General features: G+C 36.0%; 1 protein-coding gene across 14 annotated transcripts in view; it reads right to left on the bottom strand.

The window, feature by feature from the left end:
• The window catches only part of LOC138173290 (transcription factor 4), a 450,738-nt gene that overhangs the window by 52,718 nt on the left and 371,932 nt on the right, over positions 1-26,088 (bottom strand). For all 14 annotated transcript variants that reach the window (XM_069103270.1, XM_069103279.1, XM_069103296.1 and 11 more), the window contains 3 exons: positions 16,790-16,895; positions 13,336-13,469; positions 5,036-5,168 (listed from right to left, as the gene is read on the bottom strand). In XM_069103270.1, coding sequence (XP_068959371.1) covers positions 5,036-5,168; positions 13,336-13,469; positions 16,790-16,895 — 373 coding nt within the window. The remainder of the gene's footprint in view (positions 1-5,035; positions 5,169-13,335; positions 13,470-16,789; positions 16,896-26,088) is intronic.

Here is a 26,088-nt window from a genome sequence, read left to right as displayed (position 1 = left end):
AAGTCCTCATAACAAAACAAAGCTGGAGTTTGCATAGCTGGTGGGCATCAACTGGGATGATTTCTTCCCTTATCTTGCTCAAAGTCGGGGGACAGGACCCATTTCTAAACACATTTCTGGCATGAATATGAGGATATTTAATTGTTGTGAGGAACTATAATTTTGTAGGAGGGTTTAGCACAGCCAGTTAGATGATCAAGTCAGAGGACTTGAACACAGGTGCTGCTGCTGCTGGCTGTAAGCTTAGCAAAATGAAGAATTTAAGATCCTTAGCTTTGTCTTGGACCACCCTTTCTCTGTCTTAATATCAGCTTTGGGAAAAAAAAAATGAGAGTTACATTCATACACACCCTAACAAAAAGACAGAATGAACTCTGCCTAGGGACTCAGTGAAGTTGAAAAATGTCAGAAACATGAATTACCCCCACAATATACACCCATAATCCTACTGTTGGAACATCATGCAGACAATACCAAAGGCATAAAGTCTTTTGAAAAAATCTGGGTCACGGGCTAAGTATCTAAAGAAGAGATTTTTTTTTACATCTGAAATTCACTGACTGTAATGTGGGACATCTTCTGGCTGTTGACCTGCTGGGTGTGTAACATGACTATGGACCAGAAATTAATGAGGAAAAGTACGCAACATTTCTCTCTGAGGCAGTATTGTATTTGGCACAGTTTTTAAATTGGAATACAAATACATACTATAACACTGTACTTGCTGGGGAGGTCGAAGGGTGGGGAGGGTTTAGCAGGAAGCTTGGCTTCCTCGTTATTTTGCGAGAAATGAAAGGAAACAGTTCAAATTGGTGACTCTCAGTTGGTGGTCCTAACTAAAATGCATTGATACGACTAGATAAAATTCATACCTCTCTTAAGCTATGTGACTGTTCATCATCCAAATGTACTCAGAAGCTCGAGACTCTTGTAAAACATCAAGTGAATATTCTATGACTATTCAAATAATCACATCATTGAGAAACCAAGTCCTCAAGGGGGAAGGAACACAATGTTCCTATCAGGAAAGCCACATACTGAAATGCATCATGTCCTACAAACATGTCAGTAGAAGCAAAAGTAGCAAGCTATATTAATTCAAGAATCGGATAGCTATATTACAAAGTAATCTTTATCATATGCTGAATTAAATCTATCTCGGTAGTCTGTTCCTTCAAAGCTGCTTTCTTTGAGGCTTTCTGAAACACAGGTAACATCATCCATAGGAAACTTCACCCTAATACTTGTTATCATACTTAATATATTTATTATATACACAGCACTTTTTTTTTCCTTTAGAGACAAGAGAATTGAAAATCCCAAATCATAGCCGGCTTTTGTCCATAGACTCACAGAGATGAGGAAAATGTCTTTTTCAGTGATATATTGAGGGTGGGGGTAAAGGGATGGAGTTTTATGCTCCTCGCTAGCCTCATTCTGCTGGGATTAGGTCACATGCTTTGTTTTTCCTATCAGGAATAGTGAATTAGGGATCATTTATGGTAGGAGAGGCAGGTATGTGGGAGCCCTAGACAGTCTCTGCTTCTAATCCTAATCCTGTTTATGATACATACTTCCCACCACTCCTTTCACCTAGTTATCATTGTACTGTTCCACCCCTAAGGGGAATGTTCAACTGTACATTTTCATTTCCAATGCCTAGCACTTTGTACTTTGTAGAAATTTAACAAATGTCTGCTAATTGTAAAATTGATTTCTACTTCCCATTTGAATAAATGTTTACTTTTAGTGCTGCCAGAACAATGTGCTGATTCCGAGTTAAACCCAGCCTTGGAAGGTCTTGGACAAAGACATGACAATAGCCATTACAGGTAAAAGAGAATTTGATTGATTCACTTCAATTCTTTAATGATGCCATCGTTTCACATATGTGGGCCCTCCCTCTAATGGTACAAAGCACAACCTATGTGTTCCGTCTCATCCTGATTGACCACCATCCATGTCCTCTCTTATATGCTGTAGAGGTTATTCACACCCCTCCCCCCCCCAATCATAGAAGATTTGCTTTAAGTTATTAGGATTATGTTACAAAAATCTGCTCTGGTGCCTGGCTGTAGTACTGAATTCACTCCAGGTCCTTAAAGGGTAGGCTGGTGGAAAGGAATTGTTCTACCATGTTGGAAAGGCTTAGTTTCTGATATTTTGGGACAAGCCTAACTAAGGAAAGAGAGGCTCTCTACTAGAGCCAAGTTACTTAGTGATGAATGCAACTCATGATTCTCTTCTTATTCTACTTCAATTTTAACTCAGAACTGGAATTAATACTGTCTTCAACCCATGGCACTTCACTCCTTTTTACTAATAGATCTTTTTCAGTTTAAATTTAATAAAAAAATAAATATGATTTTGATGAGGCAAACGATTTTAATGGAGTTACTATGCTGATGCTCCATTAAAGTGGATACCTCTGACTTCTCTGGATGAAAAAAAAATCATTTTAAATTTCTACTGAAGATAAAGGGGTGATCATATCATAAAAGTAAATTATTCATTGGTGTAATAAGAGTAACACTCTTTTTAGGAAGTCTAGTTGTTAATTCAGAGATAAAAAAACAAAACCAAGTAAACTTAGTTTCCTTCTGAAATAATAAATAAGCAAAATCCCACTCATCCCAAACCTTGGTACTCTACTTCATCTCTGAAAGTTGGATTAAAGAATAATTTAACTTTTGCTATTGTCCCAAATTAAAAACAGTCCAAGGAGGTTAAATTGTTAAGGTTTCATAATGAAGTTCTCGTGTCATATTTATTAAGCCTTATTACTCTGAATAAAACTGTAATTTGGCTTCCTCCTCTGTAAAAAGAGCAGGCTAGAATATACTATTTTAATGATTTCTGCAGTTCTAATATTTTACGATTCCATGATTTTAAGTTATGTTCTAACAAGTATCTCATGGACCAATAATTAAATTCACAAGTAACAATGAGATTAATATCATAAAATCAAAAGGTTCTCAATACATGTGAGAGATGGTCATATAGTTGGAAAAGTAGCCTAATGGAAGTATCTCCATTATAAAAATACTGACGTGTATCTACACCAGGGAAACACGAAAAATATGATGCCCATGTGTTAATGCTTGAACCCCATTCTTACTGCATTAGTACTGCTTATAGTCATTTTATACAGAATCATGTGTGTAATCTAAAACATATGTTAGGTTATGTGTTCCCTATTTACCAATTATTTAATTAGCTCTGTTTGTTCTTTGAGATATAGGCAATGCAATATTTCTTTATTTCCTGCATTTAAGTATGAGTGAATATATGCCAAATATTTTAGAAACTCTACAGATGTATTTTATTAATCTATACTGTTTGTTAGGAAAGTATCAGTAACATCAGAAGAGAAGGCTTCTCATCTTGTTATAAAAACTTGCTGCCATCACTGAACTCCAGCATACTCTGTGATAATCAATTCAAATTCTGAGAGAATTATTATATAAGGGAACCAAAGTCTCCTACTTACAACAGTATGGTATAAAAGAATATTTGAAATATTTCCCTGAGAAATATTTATTAGATCAAAGATATACTTTATTAAGAAATACAATCATTAGGATTCTGTTCCTCTCTGTACAAGTTCAGATAACCTGAGCAAGTTAGTTGATATGTCTAGAAGGCTACTGTTCCATAAAGCTGAATTACTACAGCAAACTTCCCTCACTAAAGGACGATGAGACTATATTGCTCACTTATTAGTGAGGAATTCTGTAGTCTTGTCATAAATTCAAAATCATTTTAGATCATTGTTGTTTTACCAATATATTATATGGGGTCAAAGAATTCTGATTCTCTCTCTCCCATTAACTCAGGGCTTCCTCCTCTTGCCTTCTGCACCTGAGCCACTGGCTTTGTCTCTACAAACAACAGGGACATCTTTTGGCACTTGTGGTATGACTATAGTACCCATGTCTGATAATAACATCTTATCTTTCCCCTACAAGACAATTACTAGCACACTACTAATTCAACAATATAAATCATTTTTTTCTCCTCTGAGATTAATGGCTATGCTGACTACAGCTCATTCAACATTTATTATCTTATGGCACCTACATGACTAGCTCTTCTTAAACCATGCACTCTTTTCCCATACTAGAAATAAAGCTGAATTAATTAACACATATTTATTCTCATTTACTATGTATATGTGACTCCTCCCTTGATCTACTTCTCCCTTAACTATCGTTGCTTCTTCCCTTCTGAAAATCTAAACTTTATCCATTAAAAAGACAAAAAATACTAAAACCAAGAGCAGACAGGAAACTTAAGGCAGCACCTCTAAGTAAATGAATGACCGTGCATTCTCCAACGAATCTAAAACTCATGACCAGAGATGGGGCTTTCCATCGGCCAAACCACATGCACAGAGTAATATTGCTTTCATTTTCTGCTCTGCAATTACTTCTTTTTTCTTGCTTTTAAATTTTGCCGACCTTACTGCTAACTAGTAAAGTTATACCATGGATTCACCATTAGCTTTGTTGGTAATTTTTCAGGTTTAGAAGTTCCAGTCTGAAAATGAGAAATAATGGAACATCTCTGTTTATCAGAGTTCATGAAATTTCAGTGAAGATGATGATCAGTGGTCCAGAGCAACCTGTGATTTTGGTATAAATTAGCTTTACTATATTATTCCCTGTTTTTCATTGCAAAAATCCCTCGATAGTTCTGCTTGCTTTTTCTATGTGAGAGGGTTATTTTATTCCTATCTCCTTTCCTAATACCAAAAGCAGGTGAAAAGTTAAAAGTTGAAAAGGAAACACAAACAGAAATGTCTGTCACAACTAAGCCAATAGAAACCTTTAGGATTTTATGAATACTTATTTAGAACAAGCTAATATTTTTGATGTTAGCTACTGTATTATTAAAGAAGGACTTCAAAATGAAACTTGCAGATTGCCTAACTAGATGGGTGCAAGCAAACTTACTCTAAGTGAAAGAGAGCTTTCATTTCTAAAGTCCTTTCTTTTGGTCATATGCATTAACATGAAGACCCCTCTTGACTCACCCATTATACTGTCTGTCCCATTAGCAGGTGGTGTGCAGGAAGAGGTGCTGTAATGGTTTGTACCACTACGATGAAAAGTGGACATCGGAGGAAGACTAGAATTGATGTCTGCTGAAGAGTGTGAAGGATAACTCTGTAGTAAAAAGCAGAAAATTAAAAAAAAACATAGAAATATTAAAAGAAGGTTAAAAAATTATGACCATCCAGTTCTGTATCTCTTTCTTGCTTCACTAAAAACTAATCATTTTGCACCCAAGTTTTGCCTTTAGGTTCTACAAATAATTAAGTACAATTGTTAGTTACTCTAATTTTCTTAGACCTTCCATTTTAGAAGCTGAATAAAATAAAAAAAATTATGATCCTCAGAAAGATGGCATACATAGCTGGTTTGGGTTTTCATCAAATAAGACTACAATTATCAAGTGACCTAAGCATTACAGAGTGAACACTACACTAAAAATTATCTCCATCTGTAGAACTTCAAAATGCTTAAATTAATAAGAATTCTGATGAAAGTCTGATTTGGCTTTCAATTTAAGATCACTTCTAATAAATTTTTTATGGCTTCTAAAGTGGTCAGTTGAGAAAGATTTCGCCACATACCAAATTTTAGAAAAGTAAATCAATATTTACTTGTTTCACATGATCTCCCAATGCCATCTATTCTTGCTTCCTTATATCAAATGGGAAAGGATAATTAATAGTCTTAAAGCTTCTTGTTTACTTATTCAATCACTTTTTTCTAATTCACAAAATACAAACCAGGAAAAAAACCCTCAGATTAACTTACTCTGAAAGGATATTGTTAAATTTGACTAAGGTTGAACAAAACTAAACTAAGAATGACTCACTTTATTTTGGGTGCTTTCTTTGTATGATCTCTGTACTAGCTACACTCTGGACTCTGAAATAAGATTATCTTTAAGAAATAATTTCCTTTCGAATTCATCTTTTCCAGTGAAGCTGTTGTGACAGTATTCTATATAAGGAGTTTTTCCCAGGGCATGCAATAACTGATGAATGTTGGTAATTAATCTTATTACCTGTGCACATCTTCTGTGAACTGAAAATGTGGTTATGAGATAACAATGTACTTTAGTCACAAAGATTTGTCCAACTGTATGTTTTTACAAGAAAAACATAGTTTCGTAAAATAATATAATTTTTAAACATACTATATATGCCTTTCATATGACATGCATGGAACAAAGTGGGTTCACCATGTAAAACATATACTTTCTTTGGTTGCATATGTAATATATGATAAAACTACCTTATTATATGATTATTGGGGATACTTTTTTAGCTGCAAGGTTTAGTAATATAACATTAAGCTGCATGGATGGTAGTTATCAGTGTTTAAATTCCATTCATTTGTTCTTCATTAGCCTTTATTGTCTTAATATATTCGTTAGTGAAATACTAATCCAGTTCCTCCCTTCCTCCTGTCCACTTTCTCTAACTTTTCCAACACTCAGAGAGCTCCTCCTTCCTTAAATTCCTACAGTACTTATACTTTGCACAGCATCACTTAGCACTTAATTATGTACTGCCTTTCAAGACTCTTTTAAGTTTTTTCTTGTGTAATTTCATCTCCCTAAATAATATGTAAGCTCCGTGAATGGCAGGGAACATGTTTTATACTTTTTTTTAATCTTCCTCTTCACTTAGGATAGGTTTGAGAAAGCAAAACAACTTTTCTTTCCCCTCTGCTTCCCTACAAAAACAAAAAATAACATTAATAACCTCTCCACTTCCCTCCAAAAAACACTACTGTTCATTCATTGATGGGTAGCATTTAACAAATAAATAAATAATAAAATATATCTGCCTGATATACAGAATATGTTTTAATATTGATTTTATCAATGTCAAAGTGACCTTTGACAAAATTTTCTTTGTATAAGCAGAATGAACTCAGATTAACATGTAACCAAAGACATTTTTTTTGAGGCACCTGAACCACCAATCCTACCCAATTTTAATCACCATTATAACAAGAACTCTTCTAAAATTATGCTGCTTTTTAATGAGATACACATAATATGATGTGTGGTTCAGAGTAAGAAAGGATAATGGGATGGTAAGCAGAAAAAAATCATTGGAAAAGAATCCCACACTTAAAAAAATCACTTGACAAATATTTACACACTGCCTATCATATGGAAACTTTAAAGGAGTTAAGGAGCCTTCTCAAGAAGTTTATATATAGGTGATGAAGCATATCTATAAAGTCCTGTACTTTGTGCAGGCAAGAGAAGAAGAGGTTTGTATTTTAAACGAGAGGTAAATTAATGTTAAAATGCTGATTTTACTTATGAGTTTTATCAGGCATGGTAAAACTAATTTAATAAAAACTCAAAGAAATGAAACTTTCAAGTCATGGGAATTCGGTCTTAATTTTAAACTATATATTTCTTTTAAAAAATAAATCCCAAGGAAACAATATGGCATTAGGGAATTCATTAAACAACCAAAATATCAAACAACTATTAGATTAAGTCCTGGAGTCCACATGCATTCAACTTAAAATACTATACATGCCATATGCAGAGTGATCTATCATGAGGACTGATGTTCAGAGAGATACCTCTGTGACACTACAATATCTGCATAAAAGATTCAATAATGTTCATTCTGGTAAGGCAGGAAAATTTGATTCTGACACTTTTAAGAACAGGTGATAGTAAAACCTATAGGTAACCAAAAACTAAATGAGAAGAATAAAAGTCCCAAACATTCTAGCTAATTAAAATTTTAGGCAAAATAAAGAGTAGTAGAGGAGAGCTTAGTCAGTTAATAAGCATTTATTAATCCCTTCACTATGTGCCAGGCTTAGATGTTCCAATCATCAAATACACAGGGGAATATATGTTATGAATCATAGGACACTTAGAGGAGAATATGCAATGAAAAAATAAAGACCAGAACATAATATTGAAATATTTCTTGCTTTGATGAAATTCTATTTAAAATTTTGTTTTAATATAATTTTCTTTCAAGTTTTTTTAAAAACATGTGTAGGGTATGTGATTTCTTTACTGGGAACTACTCTCTCTCTTTCTGTGTGTGTGTGTGTGTGTGTGTATGTGTTTAGTTTTACAAGGATATAAAATGAATCTCCTAAGGGATCATTTTTTTTCCCTCAAAAAAGAGATGGAGCTGCAGCGTACTAAGCCACATCTAGATAGGATGGATATATGGCTCACAAAAAATCAAAATCCCTGGATCTTTGAGGCAGGAATATAGTTGTTGATGGCACACAGATAGGACTTGAGATTGAAAAAAGAGAAAGATGGAGAGGAACAACATAAAAAAATGCTGGCAGATTACATATGAACTTCAAAGACAAGGACAGAAAGTGTAAATGGCAGACATGGACAGAAAGTATGCAAAGAGATTCAAAGAATTAGATTTAATGTAGGATAAAACAGGGATACAATGATGTGAAATTCATTGGAACTTTTTATAGATCCATTCAAATAGAAAATGTGCAGACATTTTGACCATGGTAAAATACGGTAGGAACTGCCATGAAGTTTAAAGTACTGAAAAAACATTTACTCTGTAGAGTTTCTTATGTGGGAAATATTGAAGTATACATAAAACATTTAGATTTTAAGTGCTTATTGATAAAATTATTCTGAGAGAAACTAATAAGACGTCTCTCCCTTAAATAATGTGCTTAAGGCAGGGGTTCGTAACTTTTCTGTGTGCTGGGTTCTCCTTTGGCAGTCTAATAAAGCCTATCTCATAATATTTTCAGATACATAAAATGATATACATAGGGTCATAAAGGAAACTAATTATATAAAAATTTAGAAAAAAACATTCTTGGTTTAAATGAAAGAACTGTCAAAAACTATGTTAAGATAATTTTAGAATTGAAATACTTTAAACATGCAGATATGGGCATATGGGATATTTCTTTAGAAACTGGGGTGTTTTTTGAGAACTGACTGCCCCCATTTTGGGTGTAATGACTGACTGCAGGGGCTCTTACATGACACGCCTACTAGAAAAGTTAGTGTGTCTTCTTTATACTGGTCTAATGGAGAAAAGGTAAAGTGTACCAGTAGCAGACTGCTCAATCCTGCCATCAACTGATGCTAATTTTTGCTATGTGTAGTGAGACTCTATCCATCTTTGTGACTTAGACAGTGAATGGTTTTGGTGGGAATATTTTTGGTCATTATCAGATAACCATAAAAGATTTCTGTATCCAGACAGAAAGAAAACAAGGTTTGAGAGTTTTAGTTACAATGGACTGAGAAAAAGTCATATGGAGCTCACTTTAGGGTAGGGTTCTCGGTTCACTGGACTGGAAAGAACCCTGACCGGTCAACTGTTCCATCCCACTGTCTGAGGATCATGGCTAAATTATCACAAACAGATGTGAATCTCTCCTATTTTTAAAAACCTCCAGCGTAGTAGGCTCAACAATCTTTCACAGTAACCCCATTCTAAAATTTAGCCAACTATCAGTCAAGAAGAAAAATAAATTAAATTCGACATAAGTTCTGAATCAAATTTCTGAGTTATACTAGGAATTAGCTCTGGGATTCCCTTGGTTTGTATCTTCTAGAAGATGGAATTGTAAAGGGAGTAGCGATCCAGTATGAATAGGGGGGAAAAAAAGAAAATGGGATCTTAGAGTTGTTGCTGAAGTGTCAAAAGTTTGCTTTATGATGCTAAAAAAAGTTTTCATATATGTAGTATATTACAATAAAATATTTGGTAACTGAGAGGCTACACAGAATAGTGTTAGTGAGCTGGCCATATATTTGGAAAGAACAGGGGTCAAAACTTGCTTCAGGCAGATGCTGACTTTAATTTAATTCTTGAGGGTCCCAGGCAATCAATTGCAAAGCAGGTACAGATTTACACTGGTAAAGCAAGTTCCCTCACCAGTAGTTTTACCAATGAGATCACAGGAATTTTTTTTAAGGTAGCAATTATACTCTTCAAGAGCTTGACCTTTGGAAATGAAGACCTAACATTTAGGCACAATTACCAAAATAACACAGGCAAAATCTCCTTTGGCCTGATTTTCCCAGAAAACTATAGCAAAAGCTTCACTCTGTGCATTGTAGGCTTGGCCAAAGGCTACAAGCTAAATAAATGCAGGGAACTACCATCATTTCCAAATGAAAGGACATTGATTTCCCAGTGCATACTCAAATTACTGTCAATCAGTTTCACAGATTCTTAAAAGTATGTTCAATGAGAGATTATGGATGGTTAAATCACAGAAATTACATTGAATACTGGATGTAATAATTTGATGTTATTCAAGTTAGTGGAGAAAACTACATCAGAATGCAGAGAAATAGTTCTTGCTTCTTTACATTTTTATGCTATAATTACTGAAATCTGTTAATTTGTGGAGCCCAGAAATGATACTCCATATTGTGAGCTGACTATATATACATGCCACTAATACTAATAGTGGGCATGGGTTTATCTAAGGTTATCCTTCTAAGGGGTAAAATTATCTTGGCTTAGCAACATCTCTTATAAAGAGAATAGTGGCTTTCTTTGAGTTTATACTTTTCATCTGCAATTGAAGGCATTTTTGAACTAATGCTGTCCTTTGTAAGCAGTAGTGACAATATCGCCTGGTTAGTTGGGGAAACATTAAACTAATTTACTCTAACTTTCTGTGTCCTAGAGACTGTGAAGAAGAGAAGTGTGAAAAAAGGGGGGTAGAAAGGAAGGGTAAGAGAACTGAATAAAAAAAGAGACTAAAATCCAATCAGGGACAGTGCCAATACTTGTTCATTGAAAAGTCTATAGGGCATAAGGAATAATAAGCTTTAATTATAATGACAACAAAACTTTTGTCAATCTATTTCCAGAGAAAAGGAGAAAGCAACGGCAGAGAAAGGGTAAAGCTATTGATAAGTTAATTAAAAGTTAATGCACATAGATCCAGTCCCGACCGTGTCCCACACTCCTCCAGCACCCTCCTGTAGGTGAGGTGAGGCATCCTGGGGAGAGGTTAGGCAATAAAACATTTGCTGCTTATGGTAGAGGTAGTTCAACCAGAGGTTCACATCAAAATGTGACGGTATAGTGAATTTACATATGTAAATTGGGTGAGATGAAAATTAGTACTAAAAACGATCCGTCTTATTACTAGAAAGTTGTTCTTCTCCTTACTGAGATCCTGCTTCTCCGGTAAAGTCTCAGTTATGAAAATGATTTGTATTGAGGGATTTAAGAATCTCATAAAAATATTAATTTCCTGGACTTTCTTGGTGGCAAAATGCAGATAACATGCCTTTGACTATATCTGCAATACCTGAGGAGAACAGAAAGCAGGAATCAAAGAAAAGAACCAAGTATTGGTTCCTATGGAAAAACTGGAAAAATCCAAGCAGCGTAAAGGAGAAAAGGGGAAGCCATTAGAAAGCGTATCCCTGATGAAGAGCTGGCAAAGTCTTGGTGGAACTGGAAGCATTTTAAAATGTATTCATAGAACTACAGATCTTCCAAACACATAGTAATCACATAGGACAATTGGTGGAGACCCCACATGCTCTACTTGTAATTCTGCAAAATCAGGAAAATGTGAAGAAGGCCTGCAGTAGGTTGGGTGGCCCTGTCTGTGAATTTCAAATAAAAAGTTTTAATGCTTAGGTATAAAAAAATCAATTTCACAACTCTATGGTAGAGGAAAAAAAGATATGGGGGTTTTAGTGGACAGCAAATTTCAGTAAGTATGAATTGAGATGTGGAAGCCAAAAAAGCTATTGTAATTTTGGGCTGAATTAAGAGGGGCAGAGCCTGCTCTTCTTAGGGAGGCAACAATCCTGTTCTCAGCTTTCATCAGAGCTCATCTGGAGTATGAGATTCAGTTCTGAGTGATGGGGCTTAAGAGAGACATTGATAAATTCTAGATTGTGTAAAGAATGGCAACCAGTATTGGCAAAGTGTCTTGTGTCTGTGTCGCACAAGGAACAAGTGAAGAAAAGGAACACGTTTTGCTTGGTGAAGAAAAGACTTGGAGTCAGGGACAAATGAGATTTGTTCTCTGACCAGGAGGACAGAACCAGGAGGAGCACAGAGTACAAGCCACAAAGAGACAAATCTAGGCTTGATGTGCAGAAAGACTTTGGGACAATTCGAGCTTTCTAAAAGTAGAATGTCCTGCCTCAAGAGGTGGGGGGTCCCCCTTTTTGGAGGTCTTCAGGCAGACACTGGATAACCACTTGATGGACATGTTATAATGGGGATCCCTTTGACATTATTGGATTGCGTTATATTGAAGCCGAGGTCCTTTTCAATGCGCAAGTCATGACGATTTATAATTTATGGGAGGACATAGAGGAGATAGCATAGTCGGTGTAGGCATGGTTGGGTTGTGGGATGCACTTGGGGAATAGTGACATTCAGTAAGAGCACAGATTCATGAAAGTATTGGATTTATGAGTTTGAGAGTGTAAATAAACTTCTAAAATGATGCTATATGAACAGGGGAATTCATATTGTGACTACTCTTACATGAATACCAAATCCAGCTTCAATATCTACTAGTACTTTTTCCTCTAACAGACAGAATTATCATTAAAAATTCTGTATTATCATTAAAATTTAATTAAAGTTATCACTAAACATTAAAAATTAGTTTAATTCTTTTTTTTTTTTAATGAGCAACCGGGGTTAAGTAACTTGCTCGAAATAACATGGCCAGTTATTTCTGGGTGTGGTGCTAAGTGTCGGAGCCCCGGATTCGATCCCCAGGTCATCCCAACACTGCCACCTGGCTGCCCCTAGTTTTGAAGATGGAAAGAAGACAGATCAGATTACAGTCTAATGGTAACAAAAATATAAGTATAATATAAAGTAGTGGTCAGGGCGGTGGAGAGGGAAGAAAGTCCATCGTTTTGATCATGTATGATAACATTAAATTCACATGTCTAACTTGTGCTCACCAATATGACCCCCTTTAATAATGATACTAGCGATTCAGGACACATAAAAAAAAACATGGAACAAAAAAATTGAGATTATAAAAGGAAAAGGGATATACACATTCAGGGAAAAGAGAATAAAGTGATGAGAAAAAAGATGACTACAAAAAATCATAGTTTCTTAGATCTAGGATCTGAAGAAATGATTTCTTCCAGTGCAGTCTCCAGTCTAAAGTATCTAGGACTGATGCTTGGATGTCCTTTCTTAAAGATCTCAGGAATGAAGATAACTCCCTAGACCTTATGCCTAGCTTTGTAAAACAAGAGGGTAGATAATCACTCAACTGGCTTTCTTATCTCCATGACCACAAAAATCAGCCTTACCAAACGTTCATGCGGATGCAAGCTGCAGTAGCTGCTAGACTGTGGAATATGAGAAGAATTGCCCAACATTCCTCCATAGCCAGGTTGATTCATCCCACTGGAGGAGCTCCAAGGGTCACTGCTGTGATGGCCATCTGCAAAGGACAAAGACAATGGTGGCTTCCCTGAGGGCCTTGAAACTGGCTTCGAGAATAGTGCTTGTCTCATAAACTTAAAAATAACTGTCCCAATATACTTCATTTATCCTTATGCCAGTTTGTTGATTATACAAGACATAGCATAAAAAATATGGTGTTCAATTACCTAGCAGCTAAAAACAGTGAACAATAAATGACAGGTCTTCAGTTAAAAACCAAGTTGAAGAGAGAGAAATGGAACACAAATTCATATTGAATTATGTCAAGTTAGCAGGATATCTGATGTTAAATAAAAGTTTCTTGGCAACTGCCTCACCCTTTTTATTTTTCTATGATAACTGCTGCTATATTTTGGGGCAAATATTTTTAGCTAAAAAAATGCCTGATATATTACACACTTGGCAAATTTACAAATTTTAAAAGTAAACAAATGGTTATTTGACTTAAGAGGTTGGGTTTCAGATCTATAATATACAAAGTATACGGAAAAAATCTTGGAATTGCTATGTGGTACACTTTGAAAGGGTAAAACTCTCTAGGGTACATATGCTTCTCAGTGGGCTCTGGGGTTTTTGTGAAGATATTATGTTTGAAGCAGAGGCAGCTTAAGGCATACATATCTTAAAGAGAAGACATTCTTTTTAATATTTTAAGAGGAATGGGTTTATAAAAACTATGGGGTGTCAAAAAGGTTGAAAATTCCATATAGTATTTTTTGTCAGGTCAAATTGTGATCCTGGTATTAATTCAAAATTCAAAACTTATTCCTAGGACTTTCTCATTTCAGACAAATTAGGTAAATTATGCTGTAATTTAGATATAAAAGTCTCCCATTCTACTATGGTCTAGGGTTTCTGCTATTGGTTTCTGCGGTCTTTTTTACACTTGGGGGTGGGTGGCAGAAGAAAGAAGTAGGATCAGAGAGGCAAACTTATGTTACTATTGAATATGCTGCTGGCATTGATTCCTTAACAACTGGACTACTTCCATAGTAAACCTGCAGAGAATTTTTCCAAATAGGCTTTAATCGTTGGCAGTACTTCTAATTCTTCTACAAGGCGAGCTGAATGGGCCACTATACATCCCATCAAGGGCTTTTCACTGAAGTACTAATTCTAGATGTTTAAATTTTGAAAATTGGAATGTTTTCAAGCAGTTTGGAAGAATAATCTCTTGTTTTTTTTAATAAGTACTGTGCAGATAAAACTTCACTCATGGTTTTGAAATTTTAAGAAATTTAGTTGGAAGAATAAAAGTGAAGATTAAAATGAGAGGACATGGTAATGTAACTACAACATGCTTCAACCTAACTTACAGAATATCTTTACTTTCACTAGGGACTCAATTCAGCAGCACCTAAGGTTCAGCACTCAATAATTCACTATTGGCTTATGGGAGCTAATATTTTTTGCACAAATAGGGAGCCCAACTCCTCTTTAACTGTCATCATGGTACAAAGGAAAAGTTTGATTAATACAGTCCATACTTCCCTTAATATGGAAGAAGTCCTTAGATTCCAGAAGTGTAGATATCCCTATCTTAATTTCAAAGTCCAAGGCTAAATTCTTTTAATGAAAGGTTGATGAGTATGACAAATGACTTTGTAAGACTACATTCAAGACAAGAGCTTCTGTATATGTTCTGAAATGAGATGCACTATGTAGCAATTAAAATCTATTTAGGGTTTGTTATCTTCAAAAATTCTGCTCAATGCAGGCTCATAAAAATACATATTTTACATATGTATTGCTTTTCACAGCAAGTTAATATTTTTCATACTCTTGTGATCTTGCCATAATGTTGCTTTTTAAAAAATAGGAAAATATTTCTATATTCTGGGCAAATAAATTGTGAAAATGAAATGATAAATGTTAACTTTTAGAATCAAATCACTATGTCATTTTTAGTTCTGCAAAGACACAATATTTGCTCCCATATTTTGCCTCATCTCAATAAAATTAAGAAACTATTATTAGTATTAATCTACCTAATCTTCTTCCTTTGGCTTAGATGATGCAAGTCACCCCACTAAAAGCACAAAACAGAAAACCTTTTTGTCAATGGTCTGGATGCATGCAAGTCTAGTTGATGTATATATCTATCTCTGAGAACTGTTTATCCCAACCGTGAGTAGCATAAATTCTTTCTGTTACTGGAAAAAAGGAAATAGGGCCCCCAGTGGAATGATGGCTGTTTTGTGTAGCAGAGTGCTACCTGACTCTGAAGAGGTGAAGACATCAACATGAGACAATTCCACTCGGCCACTAGGATGAGACACAAGTAGCAAAAATCTGTAATTAAAAGGCAGGAACTCTGCTTGTCTTTAGATAACAGTATGGAGTATTCTTTAGTATCTCACTTTAAATGGCAACAGGAATCAACAGGGACCAATTGGATTAATTTGTACTGGGTACCATGACAATTTCTTCACTGGGTATTCAATGGAGGTGAAGCCAGGCTCCTGGAAGCTATGCCAGTGGTCCAATAAGTACTGGAAAGTTGGAAAGGCTTCAGATATAGTCCAGCAACAGATTATGTATATGTCATTGAAGGACCAGCATAAATCAGTTTAGAGACCTATCACCAAAAGACTGGCCACCAAAGGATGAGTTTTTTGTATTGTTTTTGTTTATTTTTTTTTTATCGCAGTGACTCATGAAGATAGCAGAGCATTGTGACTTTCCATTAGCTGAGGGAGTGCCCAGTATGACAAAATCATGGATTCCTGAAGTACCAAAGTAATATCAAATTTGTAATTGGATTGAAAAGGCCAACAATTCAAATGGAGTGGGAATAAGTAAAAATGATAGTAACTACTAATCCTAACTGAATCTGTCTGCTCTTATCTGGAGAAAGTGACGTCACATCAAAGGGATCCTTTCACTGCTACCTCCTTTACAGCTCTCAGGAAAGGATGACACATGGCAGCTCTTCCTTCTACACTGTAAAGTACTTTTGTCAATAGAAGGGAAAATGAGATCGAAAACCCCAAGAAGCCTTGCCGAGACAAGGTCAGACAAAACCAATAAAAAAAGGTTATACGTGACAAGGAGACAAAGCTGACTAATAAAATGTGTATAGTCTAAAACAAGCTCTGAACCTAGTATGCAATACTTCTGGTTAACCCTCAAATTGATGCTCAGAACCATAAAAGAAAGGTTCGATCTTGTTACTGCTGTCACATTTCTTAGGAAAGAACACTGCCTCGTTTGCCCATTTTTGTGACAAATACATTTAGAGTGAAAATATGGTAAGAGTTCTCTCAGACCTTTAACATGAATTGCTAAGTGGTTTTTCCTTGAAAAGCAGTTTCTTACCTTGCATGAAGAAGGAGCTAGGAAAAGTGCTGGCTGCTGGTTTCGAAGATGGGTAACCTGGTGAGTCCCTATTGTAGTCGGCAGTGCTTGCTGACGGGGCATAAACCTAGAGAACAAGAACTAATTTAGTTTGTTTCCTGTGATGATGATACTACAAGGTATGTTATTGTGTAAGAAACAAGAAGTGGGAATGAAATGTTCCATTTCTCCCCTACTTGATAGTATTATATTTTTTTCCAATTACATGTAAAGGTAGTTTTCAACATTCATTTTTATAAGATTATGAGTTTCAAATTTTTCTCCCTCCTTCCATACTCATCCCCCTCCCTCCCCAAGACAGCAAGCAATCTGATAAAGGTTATACATGTACACTCACGTTAAAGATATTTCCATATTAATCATGTTGTGAAAGAAGAATCAGAACAAAATGGGGAAAACCATGAAAAAAAGTGAAAAGAATATGCTTTGATCTGCATTCAGATTTCATAGCTCTTTCTCTGGATGTAGTTAGCGTTTTCTATCATGAGTCTTTTGGAATTGTCTTAGATACTTATATTGCCGAAAAGAGCTAACTCTATCATAGCTGACCACTGCACAATGTTGCTGTTATTGTATACAGTGTTCTCCTGGTTCTGCTCACTTCACCCAGCATCAGTTCATGTAAGTTTTTCCAGGTTTTTCTGAAATCCATCTCCTCATCATTTCTTATAGCACAATAGCATTCCATTCCATTCATAAACTACAACTTGTTCAACCATTTCCCAATTGATGGGCATCCCCTCAATTTCCAATTCTGTGCCACCACAAAAGAGTTACTATAAATATTTTTGTCCATATGGGTCTTTTCCCCCTCTTTATGATCTCTTTGGGATACAGACCTAGTAGTGGTATTGCCGGGTCAAAGGGTATGCACAGCTTTGTAGACCACTGAGCATGGTTCCAAATTTCTTTCTATAATGGTTGGATCAATTTCGAACTCCACCAAAAATCATTAATGTACCAAGTTTTCCCACATCTTCTCCAACATTTATCATTTTCATTTTCTGTCATATCAGCCATTAATATGATAGGCGTGAGGCAGTACCTCAGAGTTGTTTTGATATGCATTTCTCTAAATAATAGTGATTTAGAGCATTTTTTTTCAGATGACTATAGATAGCTTTGATTTCTTTATCTGAAAACTGTTCATATCCTTTGAGCATTTATCAATTGATGGATGACTTGTATTCTTATTAATTTGAATCAATTCTCTAGATATTTGAGGACTGAGGCTTTCATCAGACACACTGGCTGTAAAAAAATTGTTTCCCATCTTTCTGCTTTCCTTCTAATATCTTGGTTGCATTGGTTTTGCTTGTGCTAAACTTTTAAAATTAAATATAACTGAAATGATCCATGTTGCATTTTATAATGTTCTCTATTTCTTGTGCGATAATAAATTTTTCCCTTCTCCACAGATCTAACAGGTAAACTATTCCTTGCTCTCCTAATTTGCTTATGGTATCACCTTTTATATATAAATCATGTACCCATTTTGACCTTATCTTGATATATACAGTGAGATATGGGTCTATGCCCAGTTTCTGCCATCCAATTTTCCAGTTTTTGAAATGCTCCATTTCTACCTTGTTTAGTTCTAAAACAGTTCATAACATGAAACAATGCTTCCTCTGTAATACAAAGAGAAAAAGAGGGAAAAAAAAGGAAGGCTTTGTATTTATGAGAAAAGGAAAAAAAAATACATGTTTAAGGCTTTAAAAAACAAAAACCAGGTATGATACTTCTCAGTCTAAGACAAGAATATCAATGAAGCTTTTTGCCAATTCTTATACATCTATGGATATTCTATATAACATCCACAGTGTAGTCTTAGGATATTAGAAAACTGAAAACATCAAAGTGTTTAAAATAATAATTTTTATTCTTGTTTTTATTATTGTTATCATTAATGGTTTAAAAGCAGAGAGTTCACATAAATGTTAAAGGCAAAAAATAAAAACTATGGACTAAGCTCTGCATTTACTCCACCCTTCAAGTAAACTCTTTGTTCTCAAAAAGAAGGGGGTGGGGAAGGGAAATCTAGAGAACAACATTATCAAGACCACTGAAAATCACAAACATATCTTGGGATATTAAATTCTCACGGTGTGAGCTCTTTGCAGAGATGCATGAAAAGGGCCATTAAAAGTCTGGATCTACATAAGACCACCACACACAATGCGTGCGTATCAGGGGGAAATCTCTTTTTCTTGTACTTGTTATATTTGTGTGTGCAATAAACTTAACAAGTGTGCCAAAAAGCTAATTTACTTACATTTGTTTACTAATACTCCAGAGGCTTTGGGAACTAGTTCTTTGTAAAAATAGCTTGTGTATTTTCTTGTTTATGTTTCAGCTAAACAGGACAGCATACTAGACAATCATGAACTCATAAGGTATAGTTTAACTTTAAATGTTTTTTTTCCTCCCCCTTTTCTTTCTCGCTAAATATAATTTTTTAAAAAGTTCCCATTTTCTTTTGCTTAAAAAGTTCCTCTCTCCAGATGGTCTGGAGGACTGAAACACTGTCATCTTCTTGATGAAAATGGATACCTCCCTGCCTCCATTTTGAAGAGAGCAGCAGATCACAAAATTGGCAATGAGCCTATTCTGACATTCACAGGTCACAGTGAAAGGAAAAAGGAATCCACCAATAAACAGCTTACTGCAGTATTACCAAGAAGCTTCTGTTCTTCTTTCAGTAAACATCTAATCAACGCCACAAAAAATGTATACATTTATCTCGGAACATCATGAGCCACAAACCAAGCATTAACATGAGGTTTGGGATGTCAGAATGATGTCCCCATAGACAGACATAGGAGAATAAGTACACACAGAGATGCCAGTCGACTGACATATATCAAATAAGTGGTATGGATGCCTAGTAGTGGCTTTAAAAATTGGCAGGTGTCAGGAACATCATAAAAAATCAATATAGTTTTTAGAACAGACATATTCAAAAGAAAAAAGAAATAAGTTCTATATTATGTGGAATAAGAATTAGGCTTGTAGATTATATGACATTATGCATAAACAGCCATTTGTTAAAAACCCAATTCGCTAATTCCACTGTACCAAAGAATAAGAAAAAAATTTTGAACAGTTATGAGAACCAAAGAATAAAATTTAAAACCAGGAGATCCCCTATACCCCTACAAAAAATTAAAATTCACACACAAAAAACCCCCCAAAATGATAAAAAAAAAAAGAACCCTACACTTACTTAAAGTCCTGTCAGGCAAAACCAACAGTCATTTACTTGTGACTTCCTCATAAGCAACCAATAAACAATTCTTTTTAGGAGTAGTTATTTTTAGGAGAGCACTTGATGTTAGTTTTAAAGTCTGAAATAAACCACAGATTTCTGAAAAAATAGAATTGAAAATGAAATTGTTTTGATATTGAAAAACTGAATGTAACTGCAATGTTATGAAACTGTAATATCAGTGATCTTTATTCAGATCACAAAAAAGTCTCAGGTGCATTGATTACTAGGTATGAATTCATCATAAGAATGAGGTACTATCATATTTTCTGAAAGCTGGAAAATTCTCATCCAGACTATTAAATACTCTTATCCTTTAAAAGTATGCAACAAGTTTGTGCTCCCTAAAGTATTTTAAAAGGATTAAGATCTTTTAGATAGTATAGTTTACTTCGATGAAAGTTCCCTAAAATGTACATAAAACATAAATACATACAATATTTTAGATAAAACATCATTTGACAACATTTAAAATAATTGCTTCCTTTTATTTTCTTTCAAGGTTATTTAAGTCCTCTGGGAGGAATAGGGAAGCCCATGGCTAATCAAAATCATTTAAAAGTAGAAGTTGCCTATTATCACTTTTTCTGAATTCCCTTTGCTAGAATAAACCTAAAAGAAATTAGACTAAAATCCATCAATATTCATCCATTCTGTAAATGACAGAAATTCCTACTGACTGAGGTTATTCAAGTTACATGTACTATTTAATTTTTGATTTTGTGGATGCTTTTTGCCAAATTCAGATCTGAGTATTTTTCACTGTGATGATAAAATCAGAGAAAACATGGGACTTTCCAAATAATCTCAAAATGTCCTCTTTTTTTTTTCAATAGCACAGGCTCAGATTATCTATCTTCCATCTGTAAGTTGCAGTTTACCCATTTCAAAAGATATCTACCCTAAACTGAAGTTAAGCCATGCCTATCCTAGTAAACATTTTATAGAATGACAGAAAGCTAAAGTTGATGGAGACCTTAGAGATTATCTAGTCCAAATTCCTTATTTTACAGTCAGACACTGAAGGCCAGAAAGATGAAGTGATTTCTCCTAAAGTCATGTGGCTACTTGGTGGCAAAGGCAGATGCCCAGATTCCAGCCTTATGCCCTTAGGGAAACAGATTTTGACTGTGCTATGAAACGATGATGCACTATTTCTTCCCTTCTGGAATATATGACATAGAGAACTGGATAGACTTGTTGGACTTAAGTTGTTTAACACAAGGAACACTTGTATTTGAATATAATCACATCAGACACTTACTAGCTATGTGCCCCTGAGCACTTAACCTCAGCCTGCCTCAGTTTCCTTATCTGTGAAAGGCAGATAACCCTACTTCAATGAGTTAGGATAAAGATTAAATGAGATAATGGATGTAAAGTCTCTGCAAACTTGAAAGTATTATATCAATGTCAGACATCATTATTAATAGGTTTAATAAAATTCACATTCATGCTAATAGTTGTTTTATTTCCCCAACACTTAGCAGTTGGAAAGGTCCTTAGAAGCTAACTAATCCAATCCCTTCATTTTACAAATGAGGAAAATTAAGGTCATGTGAGTTGTCTTTCAAACATGACACAGAGTCAATGACAAGGGTAGGACTTCACCCCATCCTCTGATTCTGCAGTCAGTGCTCTTTCCATAATACCAAGGTACAAGATTTTTTAAAGGAGGTATGAGCAACCATAGATGGGAGAGAACAGCAACCCTCTCAGAAACCGCCCCCCAAAACTCAACCTTCAGTTTTGCAATGTTTTGCAAGCATTTTTTAGAAATATGATTGAAATATATTTCAGTCACATACAGTTTGTATAGTCTTTAAATAAACTATGACAGGAAGAATTAACTGGGGGGGGGAAGTGTATGAAAAAGGGTGAACTCTGAGAAGCAATGTGCATGCATTTGGGAGAACTGAGACTTTTGGGTTCGCGGAATAGGCTAGAATTCTGCCAACCTAGACTGGGATGGAGATAGGGGGCCTCAAATGTGTATATCACTGATTTAAAAAAAAAAAAAAAACAAACCTATGATTTCATAAGTATAGGAAGTTTCAGGTAAGAGATTTCCTCAATGCCCTTTTCCTCATATTATGTGATTTGCCCAGGGCTATTCATAATTTCAAGGCCAGTTCTATGAGGTCACTATTTCACATTGCCCTTCATATTTCATTGATAGGATAATAGTCCTTTTGGCAAGGCTTGGTTTGCCTGCTTTGTAAGGGGGTCTAAGTTGCCAAAGATCCAGAAAGTTCTATTTCTTCTCATTTTGAGAAAAGGGGAAGCTAACAGAAGACAGGGAGGGAGACAGAGAGGGAGAGGGAGAGTGAAAGAAAAGAAAAGGGGAAGAGAAAGAAGAGAGAGGTAATGGGGAAGAAAGGGAGAAAAGCTTAGTAGGTAAAGAGAAGGGTGAAAGAGAAAGAGATGAATGGCAGAGACACATAACTGCAGAGATATAGAGACAGAAAGACAGAGGAGGCAGTGGGCCTTTGTCCAGGATGTATGAAATGCCACTGTGGTGGCAGCTTCCGCGGGAAAACCTGAGAGAAGAACGCTAAAGGCACAAGCAGCAGAGTACAAGATTACTTTTTTATGGCAGGTACTCGTGCTTTGAATGGAAAACACCAAAACCCAAAAACAAAACAAACCAGAACTAGAGACACCCAGGTATGCTTGGAGAAGTCAGCAGTGAGGCTAAGGCCTGTCTCTTGCTCTACTATTAGTTCAGTGCTATTGGCATCCAGTTCTAAACATGTCCTTTTATTGTTGAAGACGGCATGTGACTGATCTAATCTTATTTCTCATAAACACCCGTGGTTGACCTTGTCTTTGGCATTCCTTGCTTTCCACTGCAAATGGCCCCCGTGACACAGTATTACTCTGGGATCTCCATTACTCTGGGAAAGGGTGACCTTAGCTAGTGCAGAGCTAGAACCTACCAGCCCACTGTGGTCCCTCTAACTGGGGACACAACCACTTCCAACAGAATTATTATGAATCTGAGACCTTAAAATTAAATTGGGATCCTAAATCTGTTGCAACTGCAAGTGGTTACAAGTCTTGAGAGATTTGCCCATATGATCCTCAGTGATAAATCAAGTCATATGCATTACAGCTACAATGTATATCTTTTAGCAGAGAGTAGTATATAGTGAATATGATTTTGAAAATTTGCCTTAACACTTAACAAATGTCTTGCCCTGCCTCTACCTATAATAACAGAGGCAACTTTTCCACAACACCCCAACCATCCACATATTACTCATCAGTTGCTCTGAGCACCCAACTGCACTAGGTAGGGAATCCTACTTTCTCCTCTCCACAAAGTCCCTAATCTGTTTCCTCATGAAAGAAAGACAGTACATGTAGGCCTACTAGCTCAATGAGTCAATAATGTGATGTGACTGTTAAAAAAAATACACTCTCCCAATTAATAATAACAGCTGAGATCAATACAGTGCTTTAAGCTTTACAAAGCTCTTTGAATATATTATCTCATTTGATTATCATAACTCCATGTGGCTCAGTGCTACAGGTTATCCTCATTTTAGAGATGAGAGAGAGGGGGAGAAAGAGAGAAGAGAGAGACAGAGACAGAGAGAGAGAGACAGAGATAGAGAGAGGCAGAGGCAGAGAGAGAGAGACAGAGAGAGAGACAGAGAGAGGCAGAGAGAGACAGAGAGACAGAGAGCAGAGAGACAGGGACACTTGGTGAGATAGCAATACCTGCCCATTGTTCCACAGTTAGAAAAGGTCAGTGATGGGATCTGGACCTAGGCTCAGTACAATTTTCTCTCTCTCTCTCTCTTTACTGTGCTTTCAATAGAAGTCAACAATAGCATTAACAATCAGAATTAAAGAAACAATCACAAAAACTCAGAGTTGAAAATGTACTCCGGGTGCACATAGTCCAACCAGGCATGAACAAGAATTTCAGCAATATCCCTGACATCGACTGAAAAGGCTAGATGACTAACCGACAAACATTTATTATCCTCCAACACTTAGCTCAAATTCTGCAACAGGCATTTCCCAGTCTCACTTTCCCTTCATCTCTGCCCCTCCCTCTCATACCTTCCTTCTGAGATTATCTCCCATGAATTCAGCATACATCTTCTGTCTGTAGTTGTTTTCAAGCTCTTTCCTATTAGAATGTGAGCTCCCCTGAAGACAGGGAATTTCTGTTTTGCCTTTCTTTACAGTACAATGCCTGGCACACAGAAAGTGCTTAATAAATGATCATGATGATGATATTAACAGTTTACATTTATCAGGCACAGTTCTAGACTCTGGAGATACAAAAGAGAAAAGCAAAACATTTCTGTCGTAACATGACAGAAAACATGCATACCAGGTATCCCAAAGACTGGGGCATAGTTAAAGTCATTGAAGCTAGTAATATTAAGCTATTAAAGCTTTAAATTTCACTAAGACTTTTGGGACACCCTGTAGATAGCAAGATATAGAACAAATATATAGCAAAATCCAGAACAAATATGAAGAACAAATCCCTTACCACCAAGATTACCTGCAAGGGAAAGGGATATGTGGCTGTACAACCAGGAAACGTCTTACATAGAAGGTACATAGAACTTGAAGGAAGTCAGGGATGCCAAGAGGCCAAGATTAAGATGGAGATTCTAGAGACAGGAGACTGACTGTACAGAGATATGGAGACAGAAGATGGAGAATAGAAGAGCAATCTGATTGGAATGTAGAGTGTGTGTAAGCTAATAAAGTGTAATGAGGCTAGAAAGTTAGGATGGGGGAAAGTTGTGAAGAACTATATATAAATCAAACAAAGGAATGTCTATTTGATCCTAGAGGTACTAGGGGTCAATGGAATTGATTGTGTGTGAGAGAAGTTATTGTAATAGACCATACAGAATGGATGAAGGCTTGAATTAGGGTGATGGCTGTGTGAGTGGAGAAAGGACACACTCAAGAAATGTCATGAAGTCAAAACAAGATGTGGTATCTGATTGGATATGTGGGGTGAAGAAAAATAAGGGGTGAGTCAAGGACAAAGGGAAGGATGGTGGTACAATGCAAGAAACAGGAAATTTCAATAGAGCTGAGTTTTGGGGGAAGTATAATGTTTTGGATATTTTGAGTTTGTGACCTCAAGAGGACATCACAGTTGAAATGACCAATAGGCAATTAGTAATAACAGACTAAAGTTTGGGAGGGAAACTGTGGTTGGATATTTTAGATCTAGGACTCACTGGAATAGAGATGACTAAAACTATGGGAGCAGATGAGGTCACTAAGTAATAGAATGCAGAGAGAGAAGAGAAGGTCAAGGACAGAAGCTTGAGGAATAATCAGAGGGGGTGTGATATGGATGGCAGGGAGAGAGAGCAGTGTCCTGAAATCTTTTTAAAGAGGATCAAGTACAGAGAGGAAAAGAGTGCTCAACAATATCAATGTGGCAGAGAAGTGAAGAAAGATGAGGACTGAGCAAATGCCATTAGATGTGGCAATTGAGAGACCACTGGTAACTGTGGAGATAGATGCTTCATTTGGAAGATAATGTTAGATTCAGACTGTCTAAGTTTTAGAAGAAAGTGTGGGCAAAAGAATTTGAAGTAAGCTATCACAGACCTTGTTTGAAGAGCCTGTGTGTGTGTGTGTGTGTGTATGCTTGGCCCCCTCACGTAGCCCTTTCCCCCTAAGCCCCATACATGCAAGCAAAACATATCTGTCTAAAGCTTCTAACCAACGCTCCTATTTCTGCCCTCTAGGGCCAATAGGAACAAATCTAATATCTATTTCTTATGCTAGCCATTCAAATACTTGAATGCAGTTATCATGTTTCACTTAGTCTTCTCTTCTTCAGGCTTAACTTCCACAGTTCCTTTAACTCATCCTGAAGCCATTAAATATCCTTGTCACTTTCCTCTGAGAGCTCTTGAGCTTATCAATGTCACCATTAAAATATGAAGTCTGAGAAGGACAGTATGCAACAGGATTGCCACCATGACTACTCTTG

The sequence above is a fragment of the Petaurus breviceps genome, unplaced genomic scaffold (assembly GCF_028583685.1).
Source record: "Petaurus breviceps papuanus isolate PSGF00001 unplaced genomic scaffold, PetGlider_PUasm1.0 129, whole genome shotgun sequence".
Lineage (NCBI taxonomy): Eukaryota > Metazoa > Chordata > Mammalia > Diprotodontia > Petauridae > Petaurus > Petaurus breviceps.
The sequence above is the reverse complement of the archived record's forward strand: the minus strand, read 5'-3'. Positions and strand labels throughout refer to the sequence as shown.